Source organism: Euprymna scolopes, chromosome 5, assembly GCF_053919585.1.
Source record: "Euprymna scolopes isolate OS-2025 chromosome 5, ASM5391958v1, whole genome shotgun sequence".
NCBI classification, from domain to species: Eukaryota; Metazoa; Mollusca; class Cephalopoda; order Sepiida; family Sepiolidae; genus Euprymna; species Euprymna scolopes.
Genome location: NC_136486.1, coordinates 5,849,076 through 5,871,780, shown reverse-complemented (window position 1 = coordinate 5,871,780; position 22,705 = coordinate 5,849,076). Strand labels below are relative to the sequence as shown.

The 22,705-nt window shown below is 33.7% G+C and overlaps 1 protein-coding gene across 1 annotated transcript in view; it reads left to right on the top strand.

Moving 5' to 3' along the window:
• Positions 1 to 22,705, top strand: part of LOC145276697 (uncharacterized) — a 1,014,367-nt gene that overhangs the window by 953,278 nt on the left and 38,384 nt on the right. The window contains exons 22-24 of the mRNA XM_080127889.1: positions 2,988 to 3,317; positions 10,300 to 10,629; positions 13,910 to 14,236. Coding sequence (XP_079984015.1) covers positions 2,988 to 3,317; positions 10,300 to 10,629; positions 13,910 to 14,236 — 987 coding nt within the window. The remainder of the gene's footprint in view (positions 1 to 2,987; positions 3,318 to 10,299; positions 10,630 to 13,909; positions 14,237 to 22,705) is intronic.

Sequence of the window (22,705 nt, the reverse complement as noted above, 5' to 3'; positions counted from 1 at the left end):
GCAGTGGAAAGGTTGTGTCATGAACGGAAGTTGGAATCAGGTTACACTTTATCCGCCATCTTTAAATAAGGACGCCATTTACATAAATGGGATTATTTATTACGTAACGTTTGTGCTTTGTTATACTAATGAATCACCAATTAGAAAGGCCAGAAGCCACTTGAGAGTTAGGGTGACTAAGATTTACTGATTTCGATAGTTAACAATAAAAGGATTTTAATCAATGGTAGGAATAGACAGAATTCGATTATTTCTTATTAAAGGCGACCGTTTTTTATCCGTTTTCTGTACAGAACTGAAAGCATCCGATTCCGATTCCGAACGATGTGTTATATGCTTTTGATATTTGGACGTCAATGATTGTTATGGAACTTAAAAAGGAACCTCAAACTATTTACAATGCATCCGCTCTCGCGTTTTCATTTCATAAGGGAAAAATGCAGAAGCTCTGTCCTTCATATTGCTATCTTTTCAAGGCTTTGTTCTGTAACCGTTTTAGAGCTGAACACAAAAGTAGCTGACCTCTGGTCAGATATTACTTTAAAGCGCAGTCCAGTTAAGATATTACTTTAAAGCGCAGTCCAGTTAAGATATTACTTTAAAGCGCAGTCCAGTTAAGATATTACTTTAAAGCGCAGTCCAGTTAAGATATTACTTTAAAGCGCAGTCCAGTTAAGATATTACTTTAAAGCGCAGTCCAGTTAAGATATTACTTTAAAGCGCAGTCCAGTTAAGAAATATTGCAAATATAGGGCCTCGATTATTGCATGTGACCATTCCTCGACAGCAAAAAGTTTGTGTTCAGATTTTGACACTGTTCTGAGGAATAACAGTTAAGATTCCGCAGATTTCATTGGCATTTCTACATGACTTCCAAGTCTCAGTGTCATTTTATTCATCTCAATGATGATAAAATTAACTTTTCTCATATTGAGTGTTATTTTCACAACGTTTCGATCGATGAAATATCTGACCTTCTTCAGATTATCTTTTCGGACGCGGAAATATTTTTTCAGACTCGGAAATCTGCACGAAGCCTCGAACGAAATCTTTTATTTAATTTGCGGTGCTAAAATGCTTTCGTTTCGTCAGCCACAACCATCTTTGCTTAATTCGTGATTATAGTATTAGTATTGCTCACAGTGAGGATTAAACATTCAACGCTCAGAAGAATCCAACTTAAAACTAAATTTTCCCTAGTGTTAGATTAAGTACAGTGTTCTGGTAGAAAATTCCGTGTAATTTAAACCTTCAACACTCAGAATTTCCCCCACTCTTTATCTGTGCCTAAACGTAAACTTGATTTCATAAACAAAGCTTCTTTCTAAGAACTGCACACCTGTGGAACTCTCTTCCGCTTACCTTCTTGCCAGTTGACTACAATATGGACGTCTTCAAGTCCAATGTAAACAAGTTCTTGATAGCCGTTCCACTTAATTAATCCAATTTACCAAATGTACACTTCTAACGATAACTATAACACTGTCCGTTTGAACAATGTATACTCTTTAACCCTTATCTTCGAGTGGCCTCTGGGCCTTGATAAGTGGTGATTCCTTTGTAAACATTTTTTAAAAATATAACTTAGAACTGAATTTTACCTAGTGTTAGATTAAATACTAGTGTCCTGGTAGAAATCCCGTGCAATTTTCAGAGTTCTATCTGAAATATTTCCGAATTCAACAAAATACACCCGAAGAATATCAGCGGTTATATCGTCCGAAATGTTGTAGGAATAACACTCGAGACTTGAAGAGTCATGCAGATAATTCAAATAAGACAAATTATCAAAATCTCCCGAATATTATCAGTCTCGCAAGCAAACTCTTATTTTTCGGAACTCTTGTCTTCCCTATCTTCTCAGACATGCTACACGACGATTTATATCAATTTTGTGCTCTAGTTTAATTATGGAAAGAATAAAGAAACAATTCTTCTTTTGCCCAATATTTCTTCCTATTGCCCTCATAGGAAAAGGAATGTTCAGATTTCCAATCTCTCTCTAAAAGAATTATTTCATTTTTTTTTTCATTTTTGCTTTAATTGTTTTTTCATGCGCGACTTCGAACTGAGTCAACTTCATCTGTGTTTCTAACTTACGTCACGTCGTGTGTTTCCCTATTATGTTAGTTTGCATTTAAAAGAAATATGTTTACTGTTTTGGCTTACATAATTCACTCTTAAGAATTAATGTTGTATTTTATACAATTATTGGCATTTGCAACTATAATTTATTTTCTATTTTCCAATGTCTATACTGGATAAGTATCTTCCTCTCTAATCTACCATCGTAGAAGAAGTTATAACGGATAATGACTTAGATAGACAATATAAATTACACAAATCTGGACACAATGTATGATGACTCCTTTTAACTAAGCTCTTTTAAAGAGGATATCGTTTTCTATACAGAACTGTAAGCATCCGATTCCAATTTCAAACGATAATACATGGAATACTACGTTGGTTAGACCATGCTGCGCGCCACGGCATCATCAAACTTCATTAACGAGGCAATAGTTCCAAAACTGCTCGCATACGTGTATAGTCTACGTTCATTCAGCACACTGTATGTTCTATGGGAGGAGTCGGATCTACCTATCCTGGATGAAGGTCGCCATCTACTCCATTCCATAAATGGCAAAAAAGATTAATAAGAGCAGTAACAACATATCCCTTGGCCTTTTCGCTAAGATCAAAATGTAGTATCTATTCTGATGCTACACTTTGCATTTTCTGTCCTTGTTCAGTGGAAGAGAAATCCTTCTAGATAATTTTTGTTTTTGTTCCCATCCAGAGTGCTCCTTTTGGAGGAGCTAGATTTTCCACACGTTAAAAGCCGACTATGTCTAACTATGCCCTTGTGAGGTCGCAAGTAAATAGGGACAACATATCCCATGCAAAGCATATATGTCATCGTATAATTCATTGGCCGCCATATTCATTATATAATATAATCTTTGTATTCTTTCTTTCTTTTTTTTCAGTTTACTCTCTGAGCTTAAAAGGACTCAACAACCGAACGGGGAAGGTGTCCTTGCGCTTCATGGACATTGATGGTCATATCTGCAGCGATGACTGGGACGACGCTGACGCTAGAGTGGTTTGCCGGGAGCTCGGTTTCCCAAAGGGCATGGCGTACACGCATTACAAATCGGATTGGTCGACATTTAATTATGTCGGTCCCTACTGGACCAGTAATGTCAACTGCGTGGGCAACGAGACAACCCTGGCGCAATGCAACCATGTCGGCCTCGGAAATGTTAGGAAATGTCAGTCGTCCCATTACGCAGGCGTCTTTTGTTACAGCGATGCGGGTGAGTATTTCCAACTCTCACACACACATATCCTTTCTTTCTTTTTCTTACTCTCTCTCTCTCCCTTTCTCTTTCTCTCTCTCTCCCCCATCTCTCTCTATCGCTATCTTTCTATCTATCTATCTAACGCTTTATCTACGCATGTGTATTGCTTAATTTCCTGGCCTATTCCTGTGTCTTCCTCTCGTTCGCTCTGTTTTCTTTTCTTTTTTCTTGGGAGTCACCACTTATCAAGGCCTGATGGCTATTCGAGGATAAGGATTAATGAATGTAAGGTGATAGTGTAGTAATCGGTAATGGTGTAAATTACGTAGAATTTGTGTATTTATTGGGACGGCCCAACAAGAATTTGTTTACATTGGATTTGAAGGCTACCATGTTTTGATCAACCGGAAGACAGGTCAGCGAAACAGTGTTCCACAGACGGGCAGTTTCTGGGAAAGAAGCTTTGTTCATGGAATCTGCGTTTAAGATTAAAGCAGAGCTAGAGAGCGGAGAAATCGTACATAGTGGTTGTAGCTAGTCGAGTGTTTTTTTGTGGGTTTGGTAAGGAGGAACCATGTATTGGAACAGTCGAAGACTTGTCATGAAAATAATGATAGACCAGATGCAGGCTCGAAACGTCTTTTCTGTCGGAAAAAGGTTTCAGGGAAGAGAAAAGCTATTCTTTTATAGACTAACTCATGTCCACGGTGTTTCCCAAAAACTGCATTGATATAGCCTTCAAGCTCAACTCCTTTCAAACTATGCACAATTCTTAAAGCAAATTACGACATCCTTCTCAAATTGATTAAGATGTAAAATATAAGAATATAATCAATAAAATGATAGAACGGTGCATAAAAGAACATGGGATTCTAGATTCAATCTTTGCCAACGCTATTATTATGCTAGCTAACCATTAACCACGTAAATAACGTTGAATTTAAACAATATATATATATGTGTGTATGTGTATATATATATATATATATATATATATATATATATATATATATATATATGGGGGGGTCAATTATATTTCGCTTATTATTTTACGCTATCCTTTAATTTATGAAGCACTTATATATATATATATATATATATATATATATATATATATATATGTGCTTCATAAATTAAAGATTATTATGAAGCACTTATATATATATATATATATATAAGTGCTTCATAAATTAAAGGTTAGCGTAAAATAATAAGCGAAATATAATTGAAACCCTCAACACACCTATATATGTGTGTGTGTGTGTGTGTGTGTGTTAGTTTCCTTTATGTAAATCCACCGAAACTCCTGTGTTTATCAAATGAAATAGAAATGAACAGTGTGTTTATAGGAAGTTTATATATATAAATATTATTGACTACATGTGCGCATACATGTTTCAGCAGCGACTCTTTTCAAGAGAAAAAATATCATCAGTCCAAAAAAATAATTATAAAAAAACTAAAACCAAGAACATTTTTATGTATAAAAAAAAGGATTTTTCTATAAATAGAATAGAAACTGACCAGAAATTAACGTTGGAAGAGGAAAATGGAGCAAAAAAACAGAAAACGGAAGTGAAAATGGAGAAAAATAACAATAATGTCTGCATAAACATACTATATATATATATATATATATATATATATATATATATATATATATATACTAGCTGGATGCCCGGCGTTGCCTGGTCGTACAGAACTATTATACAAGATATATAATTCATACAGATTGCGTATGTATAATTATAGAATTTATCCTTAATTGAATATCATATATGACTATGGATTAATTTGCCAGGTAGACTAATTCTCAAAAATAAATAAATAAAGGAATAAATAAATAAAATATCAGCTATTTCGGTTTGATGATGAATGCCCTGGAAAGTCACTTCTGATTAATGATTAGTTTTAAATTATCAAATGATTTACGGCGATTTTAAATGTTATATCTTTTGTTATCGTAAATTGATTTAAGTAACACAAAACTAAAATAAAAAATTAGGCTTGAATATGAGATCATAGCATCTGTAGTCGAAGGAAAGAAAGACTATTTTTAGGATCGGAATTTTTCGATTTTTTATATTTATCGGACGAATTTCTGTAAAAAAAAAAAAACATTTCCAAGAACACTGCCAGACATATAAACTACCTTTGTGTGAATTTTCAAAAGATAGGCTTAGCCGTTTCGGAACCTATTAGGAAAGAACACGCACATATACAAGTGATTATATATATATATATATATATATATATATATATATATATATATATATATATGAGCAAACAGTTAATAAAATATGTTAAAAAACACTTTGAAATGAGTTTAAAAAAATTTAATCTGAAAAGGGAACACTATATAAATGGATAGTCCTAAATCCGCGGAGTTTCGAAGAAATACTTTCCTTCTCATCAGAGGGTAGGAATTAGCAATATGCGGGATCGGATTTTGCATGCAGACGTATTTGATGAAACAACGTCAAAGATCTTACTTGAAAACAAAAAAGTGAAGCAGAGGGAATATGGTGAAGAAAAAGGTGACTGGTGGAAGATAAAAAAATCCAGTGACGGTAAAATCCAAATGTAAAACTTCAAGAAAGTTAAAAGAATTTCCATTTGTACAAGTAAAATCCAATATATATATATATATATATATATATATATATATATATATATATATATATATATAAATATATACAAGACGGTGCAAAAGTAGATATACAGTGATAAAAAAAATAGAAAATAAATACATTACACACTGCATTATACAAACGAATGAATGTTTTACTAATGTGACTCTGCCGTATACCTACTTTTGCACATGTATACGATACATAAAAGGAGGAAAGAGAAAGATATAATAAACCAAAACAACTGTACATTTTGCTCCGAAATAGATCTTGCCGTGTGCTTCATTCTTGACTCTGCCAATGCTAATAGTGTTTCACCTCAATTATTGACGTCATTAACTCCATCACCCGCGACGATAATTCGCTCCCTCGGCGATCGGCTCTTCAATAATCCAGGATCAACCAATTAAAGATGCTATTGTTTAATTTCATTTTTCTCTCTTTTACAACTGCTTGAATGCACACTATGCGCGTTGGTTCTACTTTTTTGATGAATTGAGTATTTTCTGAAATAATCGCGTCTGCTTTTTCACGTTGACATGGCATTAGTCTTATCCGAAGAAATGAGCTACCAAATATTTGGATAATGTGATCGATTAATTATTTGTTGGAAACGTTGGCTTTATATATATATATATATATATATATATATATATATATATATATGTATGTATATATATGTATGTATATATATGTATGTATATATATATATATATATACTCCTATAAATTCGGTTTTCCTTTGCGTGTATTGATATTCATATTAAAACCCCTCATTTCTATTTATTTAAATAGAAAATACAATTTTCTTATATATGGGTTGTGGAAATGCATTCATTAGCAAATGATCTTGCTAATTTGCATATTCTTTTAAACATTCATTTTAATTAATTCCATATTAGTTTTTTCGGTTTTCTTATGGGATGATCATCTAGAGTTAACTATTACGTGTAATTATATTCATGCAGATATTCTACATGATTTATACTTGCATAATATTTGCGTAAAATATTTACAGTAAACAAAAAATTTTTTCCATATATATTTATGTATACCTATATATTTTTGTTTAATCTATTTGTCTATCTATCTATCTATATATATATGTATATATATATATATATATATATATATATATATATATATAAAAGTGAACGTGTCTGTGTGTCTGTGTGTCTGTGTACATTTGGAAAAATCTTTGTAATCGGTTTTGGGCCAGAAATTTGGCTGTTAAGGGGTCAAAGTTCAACGATTTTATTTTGAGAACTCTACCGAACTCCGACAATTTGGAGTCTAAACACTTGAAATTTTAGATATAGGTTCCTTGGACATGGATCTAACTTAATAACTTAATTTGAGTCCAAAACAATAAATGTTAACGGGTAATAATAGGGGTCAAAGTTTTAAAAATTGACCTCTGCGGTCTCTCCCAAATTACTCAGACAATTTTTGGTTTAAACATTTGAAATTTTACATAAAGGCTATTCAGAGACAGGGCAAGCTTTTTCATCGGTTTGGGTCGAAAATCTTTTGTTACCAATATTTAAATGTATGTATGTATGTTTGCATGTCTACCTAAAACTTTCGACAGAGGCGATGGATTTTACTAAGATTATTATCGTTTTAAAGTTCGATCTTTTATACGACAAATATCGAAAAATTGGCCAAAATCATTCATATCTTCACCTTCAACTAGGCACTTTTCTACAGGGGGGAGTCGTTTTTTTCGCCGATATTTTTGAAAGTTATCCTTTCCTTTCGATTGTCTAGCCTTAATTCAAACATAATTCACTTCTGGTTTGCGGGGGTCGTAACCGCAAAGAGGTCAGTTTTTCCCCCGTCTTTTCCTCCTTCACGGTACGGGTTCGAGCCTGCTTACCTACTACCACTTTTTTTTGCTCAACATACACCTCCAAACACCCGGGCAACGCCGGGCGGAAATGCTAGTATATCTATAAAAGATAACGTGTCTGTGTGTCTATTTGTCTCTCTATCTGTCTGTCTGTGTGTCTGATGTTGTCTGTCAACCCTTTTAAAGAATACTAAAATACAATTCCTCCCCCCGCCGAAAAACATTCCATTAAGAACCTGTATGCTCGCCCAATTTTAACCCTCCCCCCTCTCTCTTTTTACCCTCTCTACTTCAACCCACTCTCCTCTTTCCCTCATCTAAAAGGCCGCTATCAACAAGAAAGCGAACTATCTTTCTACCGGGACTAACACCAGAAGCAAGCCGTCCAACGCACCGTTCTGAATATCATCTCCAGGATTAATTTGCTATTTTGCTACTTATACTATTGATTTCGATGTCCATTGCATACTTAACTCAATGCTCAAATTCTATTACTCACGGGGATAATTACAATAGAATGGTATATCCACCCAATATTGGATACACGTTGTCAATACCGAGAAAGCATTTGGAGTACATCAACCAACGCAACAACGAATAAGGCTGCCCCGTATACTTTTCGAAAAATTAATAAGGAGCAATACGCTTTCGCTATATGGGAATATTACTTTCTCCTCTGGGCCTATTTTCTGCCCACCTGGATTTATAACCCCAAACGACATTGGACTCCTTCCGTTAATGGATCACCCAGGTTGTATCAACTTCTCTTTTCGTATAATGTTTTCCATATAATTATACACAACCACTCAAAAACTATTTTCAATAATTGTGCTGAAAAGCAAAATAGCGTCCATTCGCAGCTGAACATTTTGCTAACCGCATTTCATTTCCTCTAATGATATGAGCCATTGCTGAAAATCCATGGACTAAGAAAATTAAAATAACCCCTTCTATATATTCCTTTTGTCAAACAATAAATTCTTAAATCGAATATATGGCTCTATATGTTGTTTTTTCGGAATTTAAAATTTAACCACGAAACTTATATATGTTTTATCAATAATTAGTTATAAGTTTTATACACTGGCATACTATATCTGACGTTGTTTCTTAATATATTTCGAAGAAAATTCTCTTTTTCAAATTGTAGTCTTTTCAAATCTTCTTGAACTGTGTTACCTGGAGTAGCAGAAAATATCTCAGCAGTAAAAGGAATGAAGTTATTTATATTCACGGTTGACTGTGAATATAAATGTTTTTGATATAACATTTTATTTTCCATTATTTTATTTTTATAGTCAATATTACTTATTTATTATTCGTAGATATGTATATAATAACCATGCAATATTCCAAAGTCACTGTTTCATACATAATACGAAGTAAAAGTCGGTAGATTTTACAAATCTATTTTGTTCACAGGAAACAATCAATATTACAACGTTGGATATTTCTTTCATAAAAAATGCATAATGATGTAATATATAAAATTCAACGAGAACCAAAATAACTTACGGTATAATACTGCAGTCTTGTAGAAAAATAGTTTTGCTACGAGACAAGATATAAAGAATGATGAAAATTATGAATTATTTATTTAATGACATCATGTATCAACCAGGATGGTATCGTAGTATTAAGTTCTTTAAATTTTCGATGTATACGTCGCCCTCAGAAAGACGAAAAAATTAAATTGGAAATATATACAATCGCTAGGTGAAGAGTGTTTAGGTTGAGATCCGGAAGTAACATAATCGCAGTGTAGAAAGTTTTGAAATGCGGGTGGGCATTCATTTTTGTTATTAATAAATTGTGCATACGCATATTTCTATCTCCTCTTCTGTCTAATCTAACAGGCAAGGGAAGTAACTCATAATTAATTGATTTATTTATTGCGTCCATTTGTAACATAGCGCGGATGCATGCGAAGTGACGTCACGGGGTAAGAAAAAAGAGTGCAAAATGAGAAAAAGATTGATCACATGGAAAACGAGATAACGTTTCTTTATCTCGTCTCCCTCGAGATAACGTTCGAGATCTCGTGAGAGATGTGGAAAACCTTGTACATCACGTAGGTGACGTCACATCTGCATTAATGCGTAAATAAACGTTGTTGTTACAAAAGAACAAACTAGTGGAAGTTATTTTCTAATCTTTGCAATGGTCTGCTTTGCGACTGAAGCTGCACACAACGTGTTGAGTAATGTTACACATTGTCTTTTGTCTAGGGAGCTGATCTCTGAACCCCAATGACTTTACTCGCTAGGTGATCTGGATCCATCTCCGTTTGTCGCCAGATTGTCATGACATACATTTAATAAAACTCTTTTTAAATTTATACTAGTCAACATAATCTCTATTTACCAGTGTAGAGCCCCAGCATGTAGTGTTGTTAGTGTTTGACGTGTGTGGTTATACTAAAATGTAGCAAATGAGCTCCACTTTGTTGTTTATTTTATGGTCGAATTTCCTTATCATTAATGATAACTAATATTATTTTTTTCTTTCTTTTCCAGATATTCTATTTCGATTATCTGGTGGCGGAACGAATTCCGGCCGCGTCGAGGTGATGATCGAGGGTCAATGGGGGACGTTCTGCTCGACTTTCTGGGACGAGAGGGAAGCTGGTGTTGTTTGTCGCCAAATGGGTTTCTCCTCCGGTCAGATGAGCACCACGCCCCTGGATAACAAGGGCACCGGCCCCGTGTGGAACAATATGTTCCGGTGTCAGGGAAAAGAGAATCATCTAAACGAATGCCCGCACTCTGGGTGGAAAAAGTTGTCTCCTACGCTTTATGGTTGTGGAACACATGACAGAGATGCGTCCGTTGTTTGCTATACGACAGGTAACAAATAAATAATACACACACACATACATACATATATATGTGTGTATATATATATATGCGTATATATATGATTTAAATAGAATTTAAGATCTTTGTATTTCAATATAAATATTAATAAACCTTATGTAGTTTAATTGCCATTTATATAGTCATAATTTACGCATATATATATATATTATATATATATAATATATATATATATATATATATATATATATATATATATATATATAATTCCCCAAGTACCAAATATCAAGTTTTCTCAGTTGTTCACTTATCACTTTCCAAAAGTTATCCATTACAACTTGTTCCGAACTGTGAATTACAAGTATACAAAATTATGGTCTTGCTGCATATTTAATCACGTAACATTCAGATGTTTACATTAAAAATCTTATAAAAAGTAATGAATGATCAACTGAAAAAACTTAATATTTAGAGCTTAGGGAATTATTAGGCATTCATTAAGCATCAAGCTGGATTTATATATTTAGATTTCTATTATACAAAGATTGTTTAATCCATTACCATTGGTATCAACAAACCAATACATTTCTAGTAAACGATTAACATATATATATATATATATATATATATATATATATGTGTGTGTGTGTGTGTGTGTGTGTGTGTATATATGTATGTATGTATATATATATGTGTGTGTGAGTATATATGTGTGTATATGTGTATATATATGTGTATATATGTATGTATGTATATATGTATGTATGCATATATATATGTGTATTTATGTATGTATATATGTACGAGAGAGAGACTTAGCTGTCGTACAAAGCTAAAACTCTGTAACATCATCTTTGTATAGATACTTCCTCAGGTATTTGTCTATAAAAATTGTCCGTGGGGATGGAAAAAGTGTCATGTGTGTAGCCCTGAAATGCTGGAAGCATGTAATAATTGATCTGCCATCATTCTATATATGCATATGTATGTGTGTGTGTATGTATGCATGTATGTATGTATGTATGTTAATATATGTACTAGTTTATGTATGTGTATGTATACCTATTTGTATATGTATGTATATATGTATGTGTGTATATATTTTTATTTATTTATTTATTGTGTATACATGTTTATGTGTGTTTGTATGTATAGACGTATATATATTTGTGTGTATGTATATGTATATATGCATATATACGTATGCGTATAGGTGCATATATATGTATGTGTACGTATATGTAGGCAACTTTATGTGTGTGTATGTATATGTGCATACATGTGTACGTATATTTATGTGAATATGTATGTATATGTGTGCATGTATTTGTATATGATAGTATATATGTGTATGCATATATATGTATATGTATGTGCATGTGTGTATGTATATGTTTGTATGTATGTGTTATATGTATTGTGTATGTATGGATGTGTGCATGTGTATGTTTATGGGTATGTATGTGTATGTATGTGTGTATATGTATATATATTTATGTATGCCAAGGGCCGTCTTCAATGTCGTGTCTGCTTGAGCGTGTGAATTCGCTGGCAGGACTAAAAAATAAAAAATAAAAAAAAGGTTATTTTCGTGCTCATGGACTTTCAGTGACTGAGGGAGTGGCACTCGTCTGATATAACGTTGCAATCATCATGTATATATATATGTGCATACATATGTGTATCCTGGCTTGAGGTAGTTGCCTGTCTAGCCGCACTGATGAGCTGTGAAACAGCGAAACAGTACTGTATGTGGATGACTATATATATATATATATATATATATATATATATATATATATATATACCCGAAGTGGTAGTACCTGTTAGGGTCCCAACTATGGGTTAAATAGAAACCGACTTTAAAAAAATATATTCTATTAAAAACTTTTTTTTCAAAATCACTGGATTCGGCATTAAATGATCTGAAAATATGCAGTAAAACAAAAACAACCAAACTAATCAAATTAATGGCCGTCATAGGAGTTATTCTCCGCTCATAGGCATTACTTTACTTTCTCTTATTGTAAGTAACACGATTTTTATATCAACTTATAGCTAAAAAGATATTCTTAATAAAGTACGAAACGGATGTTTATTTGATAATTCAACTTCGAATTTTTTTATCTACACAAGGTCAGCTAGTATGTACTCATATGGAGAGTAGAAAACGCATTGTGGATGCGTTATCGGCAGCTCCTGTTACTCTCGCTTCTTCTTATTTGTCCCTCAGTCCTCATCTTTTAATGAGTGATTTTTCTGACAAAGGGAGAAGAAAAAGCTGTTTTCTAGGTTGGCAGTATTTTGTGCGAACAGTTGGCTGAGATGGCGGAAATTTTCTGTTTCTATGTCTATCATTGTAGCCCTGGTTGAATCGTCCCCCTAGGTAATCCAAGTTTCAAAATTCCCACTGTTTACTATGCTAAAATCACAATGACTAATGTATACCTATTAACCCTTATCCTTGAGTGGCCTCTGGGCCTTGATAAATGTGACACCCTTGTAAAAAAAAATAGTGGATTTTTCCAATGACATTTAGTATAATAGATACCACGTTTTAGTAGATCCATCATGTAGATTGCATGCGGCATGAAGATAAGTCGCTGCGGTAACACCTGGTTTTTGTGGTTCAAAATTTCGCATAATTTCGTTGTTTGAATTCTTGAGATGAGTATTACTATTTTTTATGATTTGGATTATTCAGATTATAGTTTTCATCTTGAAGACCCGTGACGGAATGGAATATTTACTGCATATTTTCAGGTCATTTAATGCCGAATCCAGTGATTTTGAAGAAAAAGTTTTTAATAGAATATATTTTTTTAAAGTCGGTTTCTATTTAACCCATTGACTTCGAAAATATACACTTGAAAAATTACACTGTTTTGGGGATTAAAGGCTCAAGTCTCAGTTCGGGTGACACTCAAAATATCATTTCCGAATCACTTCGGACTTCTACCCAGTAATGGCTGACGTAACAAGCGCATGTTACTCCTATAGATTAAATAAACGATTCCGTTCGAATATTCCGTGCAATTCCCGAGTTCGACAAAAAGATTCCCAAGTTTCACATTTTCGACAAGATCTACCTGAAGAAGGTCTAACGAACATCGACTAAAACATTGTGAAAATGACACTCCAAATGAGAACAATAGTCAGAAGAATCTAAATAATACGAATAATTTATCTTTATCTCAAAAATTCTGATCAATTTTTGTAGTGTGTCTATTTACTTTTGTCACATATAATATTTCTTCCTTTTTGTTAATGACGTGGAAAATATCATTCATGAATATTGTTTTCTTTGCAGTTCGAATCGCTCCATTATTAGTCCCCACGAGTATTAGCCACGGCCCAATCGAAGTCTTTCGCAAGAACAATAAATGGGAATTGGTATGCGATACAGGCTTCGATGATCAGACCGCTGAAAAACTGTGTTGGACGTTGGGTTATAAATCAGGAAAAGCACTTTGCTGTTCGGCCTACGGTAACCAAATGCGGACTGTTGAGCAGTCCGTGACCATAAGCTGTGAACCGGGTGACATTACAATGACAGAATGTATGCACAATAAACCGTGTAATTCTACGAGTTACGCATCGGTTTCCTGTTTCAATACCATTAATAACATTACAGAAGGTAAGGTCGATTCAATTTTAATTTTTTCTCTTTAAAAATAAACAAGAACTTTTGAACATTCATGATTGTGTTAATTTCGTTTCGGTTAAGTTTGAGTTTTGTATTACTGAATGCACCCACTCTTTCTAATCTATTTATGCTTTTTAGAACAATTAACGTATCCTTTTTATCAGTAACGTAATAACACAATCGACGCAGCTCAATGTATGGATGTATAAATAAATAAGAAAAACTATAATCAGAGGAATAGAGGAAATAAGTTTATCAGCCGAACAAAGGCATAAGAAGCTGTGCCTCAACGTACACAAAAGAAAAGCTGAAGTGGAATTGTTACTCAAGGTGTGGAATAATAAGTCAATCAAAATATTTTAGCGTTATTTTTAGGTGTTGCGATGAGTTTTGTGATAGTTTACGACAGATGGGAATATTTTACGGACAGTCTTCAGTTTGCGAAGGTTGACGACAATTGAAAGTTGGACTCCGTTGAAGTCAGGTAATTGCTAGGACTAAATCGAGAGAACTTACTAGATCGAGATGAGCTGACACTATCAGACGAGTAATGAAGGTCAATATGTTTAGAGTTAGTTTTAGTTTTGGTTTGAAGTTTTGTGATGGTTTGCGACAGTTGCGAGTTGGACACGGTTTAAGGCAAATTGACGGACTCAACAGAACTTAGATGTAGTCCTCAGCGTGTAAAAAGTCGATGGTGTCACACACACATACACACACTCACTTATACTCATATACGCACTCACCCATACATATACACACACAACTGCAGAATGTTTCGGCGTGTGTGTTCTATTTTATTTTTTTATACTTGTGACCTCGTGCGTGCCCCCCTCTACGGTTGACAATGTGAGAGACGACGATATGGCCAAAGGGGAAACGAAAGAAGAAAATGTCCACAAAAACCCTGTTGGGGCGGCGTTTATTGTCGAGCGAGAGGGAGCGCACGTGATTTTATCATAATCTTATTCGAGTGTCAAGGTCGTACATCTATACGTAATCGCTTAAAAAACAATCGATTTTATGTTGATATCTTGATAACCATGAAACAACGCCAATTTATTCGGGAATAAAGGTTTTTAAAAATAGCTTCCACTTTGTCGTTAACACGGATATTTACCGCGAACATGATTCGAAATACAAAAAATATTATCTTAAAAATATTGCATCCAAAAGTCGCTTAGCATTGGTAAGAGAAGATGACACTAACGGATATTAACACGCAATTACTTCTGCAGAATAAGGACCGTGCTATGGTCGAAATTTTCCGGGAAATTTACGTAAAACGCCGAAAGATGCCAAAACATGGAACCAATGAAATCGCAGAAGTCAATGTCATTTAAGAAAAATGTTGTTCATTTTTCAGTTCCTTTGTCATCGTATTATTTTTGGAATAAGAGAAATATATTTTAAATTGAAAATCTCGGCCGATGTTTTCTCAGAATACAAATCGTGAAACTTTTATTTTTGTAATTATTCGGATTGTTTGGACTATTATTCCCATCTTGGTTGTTTTTTTGTTTGTTTTTTTTTCAAAACATTTCGGCCGATGTAACTTTCGGCCTATCGTCAGGTGCATTCACACTGGATGTTATTGGTGAATGATGAAAAACAGCACCGTCTATCTCTCTTTTTTAATAACTATGAGTTCATTCCAATTTTTTTTTTTGTTTGTTATATGATGTTTGTATATTTTTACGATGAGGTTTGATAATTGAAAAAAAAAAAGGAAAACAAGCTGAGAACAATAGTCCAAACAATCAAAATAAAACAAAAAATTATCATTAAGCCTTATCTCAAATATATACAAACACCATGGAATTGCGTTCGGCATTTTCGGACGTTTTACATAAACTACACGGGAAATTCCGACGATAGTTCGAAAAGCATAATGTAAATATAAATATACATGAATAAATATTAGCTTTCTTTATTTATTCTGCATGAAGTAAGAGATCTGTTTGAGGCAAATGTAAGTTTCGAGTGTTTAAATTCGAAAGATATATAACAGTGGATGTTGTGGTAAACTCCAAAGAGGCGTTCGATTCGTTTTGCAATATTATGTAGTGTGTAACGTTATTTACGTTGAAGAATAATAATTTTACTTCATTTTCTCACGTGAATCGAGTGGCAGAAGCTGGCGCCAGTAAGTCGGCAATCGTCACACCCTTCAAGTTTATAACAGGCTTACTCTCTGAACTTTGATTGGTAGTTTTTAATGGTTATTTAAAAACTTTTTTCTCTCCTTTTTCGCTTGGTTTATGCAACTTGAATTTTTTTAATGATTTTACAAAATATATTGTTCGCACACCGTCATCATCATCATCATGATGATGATGATGATGCTGAAGATGATGATGGTGATTGTTGAGATGCTGTTCTCATGAGACGAAATAATTCATCCTTAATTGATGAAGACTTGTTTGTCGTGTTCTGTTCGGTCTAAGCACACTAAATGGAGATTCTTATAGCTGTTTCGCTTCCTATTTTCATATTTGTTAAATTTGTATATTCAAGCGACGATATACAGGGAGACAATTAGCATGTAACACTGTTGATTATTAAGAGCTACATTTTTACACGTGCGTTCGTTTTGCTTCTAAAAACAATTTTTCTTCATATATGCTGATCGTTTCTTCTGTTCCCATACGTGAAATTTGAATTCTTGAATCCTTGAGAACCCGCAACTTACCTTCTTCCTTCTCAAAGTCACATTACAATATGTGATATGTTTGTATTGTTTGAATTATTCGGATTACTTTTCTCATCTTGGATGCTATTCTCACAACGTTTCGGCCGATGTAACACTCGGCCTTCTTCAGGGTGTATCTTGTCGGATCTTGTTGTAGAACTCGACAATCTGTACAGAATTTTGAGAGGATCTTATTATTTAATCGACGGGGTAGCTTGTTCTCGTTCCGTCAGTCATGAGCAGATTGGCAGAAGTCTAAAGTAAATCGAAATTATATTCCTCCGAAGTACAATATGATACGATATAAATATCAAAAGCTGGTATCAACTGGAAAATAAATACCATTTTCTAAGATTAAAAATAAATGTCATGTTTAATTCAATATATTTTTATTAATCTTTTAATAATTTGTAATTCTAATTGCAAAAATTAAAGATCCTGAATAGTAAACTTTACATGTATTGAACAATAAAAACTAACATATTCTAATGACAATGTGTTACGAAAACATAAATATAATCTGACATTTTTCAAAGTATTTATTTTACTTGAGTGAACACTGTTAAACGCATATAATGCATGGAATGTGCTCCGATGAACTTCCTGCATTTGTATTCTTTCATGGAAAATACCACGCAGGAGGAAAATCACACTTATTCACCGTAGCAGTCCCTATTTACTGGACGATTTTTTTTTATTCTAATAGCGTATTTCCTGGGATCACTTGTTTGGGATGATTCTAATATTTTCCAGATTCTAATACAATTACTGATTCCGTACTACATTCCTGATTCCGATACAATTACCAATTCCGATTCCGATTCTTTATAAATCTCTAAATATTCAACTATCAAATTGTTTTTTTTTTCAATTACAGTAAAAGCACACGTTAAATGTGCATATATTTTCTCAAACGTAAAAAACACTTGCTGAGGTGATCTATGGATTTCAGTTTTACTCGTGGTTCAAAATGAATAAATATTTATTATTTTATTATTACTATGAGCAGTGGAAGATTTTGTTTTAAACAAAATCAAATTTTAAAAAAAGATAATTAGAATCGTTTTGGGCATCGGAAAATATGCACAAATTTTTCCGATTCCGAGACCCCAAAAAGTTACGATTTTTTTTTATTCCCGATTCAGATTAATCGTCCCAACACTATTGTTTACGTAATACTCTCCCTGCTCTCTGTTTCCGCGACCGTACCAACAGGTAGAACAAACATCTTGATTCCCAAATCCTCAACTAGTTTCCCTTTATAATTGTGGCCCCTTTACACTTCAGTTTTCGTATGCATTGTTTGGAGCGAAAATAAATTACTTTTTAATCAGTCTTTCTTTATTATGAAACATCTAGTCTTTGTTGGCGGCGTCGTTGACGAAATATATATTAGTCGGGCATTCGATCTTGCCGGTCAGTCCAACAGAAACTAAATCATTTTTCTACAAGTAAATCACCAATTATCAAGCCCTGAAAGCAATTTGAGAATAAGGGTTGATAACTGTAAGGTGGTCAGTGACTCAACAGAGTAGTGGTCATTAGTGGTGAAATTTGGATATAATTTGATTATTTAAACGGACGTCTCAAAACAAACTAGTTGTTTACATTGAACTTGAAAACGGCCATGTTATAATCAGCTGGAAAATAGCCTGCGGTATATAATTCAACTGGTGGCTAGTTCTAAAAAAGAATCTTTGTTCATAAAATTGTCTTTTACATCGAGGCACAAATAGAGAGTGGGGTGGTGTAGAGCTAGATGAGTGTCTGCTGTGAATATTTTTCAGGGGAACCATAGATCGAATCTCAGTCGAGCATTTGATATAAAAATACCAATAGAGCAGATATAAACTCGCAACGTCTAAATAACATATGTCGGGCTGTGGTATTGGTCCTGGATATTTCCTAGAGCGTGCACCATCCTAGTCTTTACCTCCCTCCTTGAGGTAGATTTAGTTTGTTGCAAATTAACTGGAGTGCCTCCACCAGTGAATGCCGGTTATTTTTAAGAAGCCATGGTGCCTTTTTTTAAAGGCGCTGGCTTCATACTCTCAAATTTTGGCCTGGTGGCATATTTCCTGGAGTGGGAAGGAAATAAATATCGACATAGTAAATATCGACCGCTCAGGACGATTTATTTTGAGTGAAAAGCTTATAATTATATGCTACAAATACAAACATGCAGATTTGGACACACTAGCTGTTGTTGCCTGGTATTGCCCGGTTGGAAATATATTATTAGAAAGGAATGCTTAAAGAAAATATAATTCAAAATATAGTAATGTTTACATTTTTTAATTGGATTTTCCATATTTTGTTCAAGTTTTTTTCTAAAAAAATGTTATTTCAATAAATATTTTTTGGACTTCTGTATTTTAGCTTTTTTCGGTTTTCATTTTTTGGAGAGTTCGATTTCGAAGCAACGGAAGACAATCACGAAATTTGCACAAACAAATTCCATACATTCTTTCACTAGTGATTGTTTTAAATTTTTTATGAATCTTTATCTGGAAATCTTTTTCTTGTTTTACTTTATTTCGAAACTGCAATTTATTACAAAAACTGTTGGTTTATAACAGATAAAATTTGTGTTTATTAAAAAACAAAATCCATTCAATTCAATAAATGTTCCAGCAACACTGCGCAACACGCAAAAAAGACAGAACATTTGTGGCCATTTACATATGTACAATGACTTAAAAAAATCCATTTCTGGACTTTTTTGTCAAATTATTTTTATTACAATCACCTATTATCCCAAAGGCTATTCGTGAATAATGGTTAATTAGTTTAGTAAGGAGACAGTGTAAACTCTTGTTACCAAATTTAACTATGTAGAATCGGCTTATACTATGGAAAACTCAAAAAAGTATATTTGTGGTTATTTTATATACACAATAGCATGGAAATTTTATTTCTGGTCTTCTTTTTGTATAACAGTTGTTTTTTGTTTTTTTTGTTTTTCAAAATTATCATTTTCAAGAATTTTACTGAGAATCTTAGTGACGTGAGTTGTGAACATGGCGATTCCATAGATATTTCAGTGATGGAGAAACGTTTTAAAGGAAACTGGAACCCTTGCATGTTGGTAGACAACTACGGGGAAATAAAGAGAGGATGGCATTCAACAGAAAAGAGTTAAGAGGACAAATATTGTTTAAGCTATCAATTCTGTGTTTTTCAAACATAACCAATTATAATAAAATATGGTTTTTAGTATATGAAAATGATGCTTAATCTAGAGATATAAAGGTCAGCTTTATTATCAGAATACGTTTTTTACACCAAAACAAATCTTGTGTAACCGAAAATTTAGTGATTGTCTCCCCTAGTTTTGAATCGAGCTATTTCAAAAATGAAAATCAAGGAAGGCTAAAATGCAGAAGCGACAATATTTGATAGTAAAAAGTAATAATAATTCAATGTGTATTTATCACATTTACGTTGGGACGAGAAATACAGACACACATGATGTTGTTTGATAACTTTTAATGCTGTCAAATGATAATTAGTTCTTACGATTAGAAATTGCAGAATATAAGGGTTTTTCAAGCTATTTTGCACTGCTCATTAGTCTCGCCCGCAATGGCTCATTTCTTCCTGTTGGATGTGTTCCGTACTGATATGATGTATGTCAGGTTTGGTTCGTTGTATAAAAGAAAAAAGATCCTTCAGGCATTTTCTAACATATAGGCCTCTCTTTCCCTCCACCCCGACCATCCGGCTTCAGCTGCTACTGATTCGACCTCATCTCATGTAGGTCAATAAGTGCTTCTTCGTTTAAATAGTACAATCTCTTTCCATGCAATCTCTGAAAGTACGCAGTAAAGCTTCTTGATATGGCACACAACGACAGCGACCGGATTGAAAGAATCCTCGACGCACTCCCTCTCGTTATAAAATTATGCGATGCAAGTGCATAGTTCAACCTAAATACCAAAAATACACAATTTTTTTTATAATGTACGTACCCCTTACGGAACAAAGACGTCACTTTAACAAAAAACACGTAAATTGATCACGCACTTTTGTTTTAACTAAAAAAAATCAAATTTTACTGGTAAGCAGTCGCTATTATGAAAAAACAAGGCAAATAAGTCCACGATAATTATATCCCTTAAATCAGCCTTCTAATGCTAACGAATTAACCACTTACTTCCTGATTTTTTTTTAAATAATCGAAAATTATCTGAACAACATTTATTATGTAATGGGTGGTATTAATATGACTATGTATTATTCTTTTGTGTTGGCTGTTCGTATTAGGATGTTCATGTTTGTTGAGATAGCATATTGGAGACATAAACAGGGTACATATAAATAGAGAGACGGTTCTGTATACACAGGGTGTCCATAAAGTCCGTGTGCACCTTAAAATATTTATAATTTTATTTGTGATTGCAATAGAAATAACATGTAAAAAGGATTTGATTTTGGAACAATTCATTTTAAAATTGCACACGGACTTTATTGACACCCTGTATATTATAGACAGTGCACATGTTACTACAAGAGAGCCTAGCCTGTAATTCAATGAGAGTAGATTTATGAATATCTTGATAGATAGACTGAGAGATAGTGCGTTTGCCATTTACGTTGACAGTTGTACATTTTTATAAACACAAAGTTCGTATTAATAAAATTTCACTTTACCTTTGTTTTGGTGATGATGATTTTCACAAAGTTCTTATAACATAAATGGACAATACCTTTTCTGTTGAATAACAACACGAAGACGCAGATACAAAAAGATGAAAATGTTCGTTCATTATTCCATATGACCGGTCAATGGCTTTGCATCCAGGAATTCAAGTCTTACATGATTCTTCTTCTAACCTCGCTTCCAAGGTTCGATGTCAGCTGTGTCTCTCTTCTCCCCGACTGACTGACTCTCTCTTCGAACCCTCCTATATTGAGAAATCATTTCTGCCCTGACCACAACTCACGTGTTTCAAACATGTGCGATTTGCACGTTTTGAAACCATTTCTGACGACCAGGAAATTCCCCATTCTCTTTGTTGTTTTACGAAGGAATTTAACCTATTTGTAGGTTAAATTCTGTAAAATTATGTAACCTATATTTATTATGGATTCTTTCTAAGAATTGTGAATAGTTTTTCCATCCAAATTGTATTTATTAAATATTTTAACAGAATCAACAATTTAACTGGGCATTCCATTTAAACCTATCGTTCTTCAAAACTTATCTACAGGGTTCAATCCTTGTTTTATCTAATATGATTTTCATTCATCTAATTCTTTTTTTTATTTTTAACTTACATGAAAAAGGGGCAGCCCTTTTCATGTACCACATTCACATACTTGTGTGTGATGTTGCCACACGCGTCAAAAACTTTGATGCTAACAAAGCAACTTGTCCTGAAAATATTCCAGTCATAGTACTCAAAAAGCTTCTATATTTTCACCGCCAACGCTCTGATACTCACTCGGCCACAAGGAATATCAATGGCTCACGTTTAAAAGAAGCGCCCTTTTGGGACTGACTTTCAACCCTGACCTGAAATGGAAGACATATAAAATCTGTTGCCAGAGTTACAGGAAAAATCGCCGCGTCATCCGTCATCATCTCTAGAATGTATTTTACTCCCGACAAAATTCTCTACATATATTAGAGCCAAATATGTGCTACAATGGAGGCATATCTAGGGAGGAAGTCTATATGAGATGATGGATATTTTGCACGTACCTTCTTATATCATACTGTGTGTTTGTGTTTCTTGCCACCACGTGACTTGCCCATTTTTTAA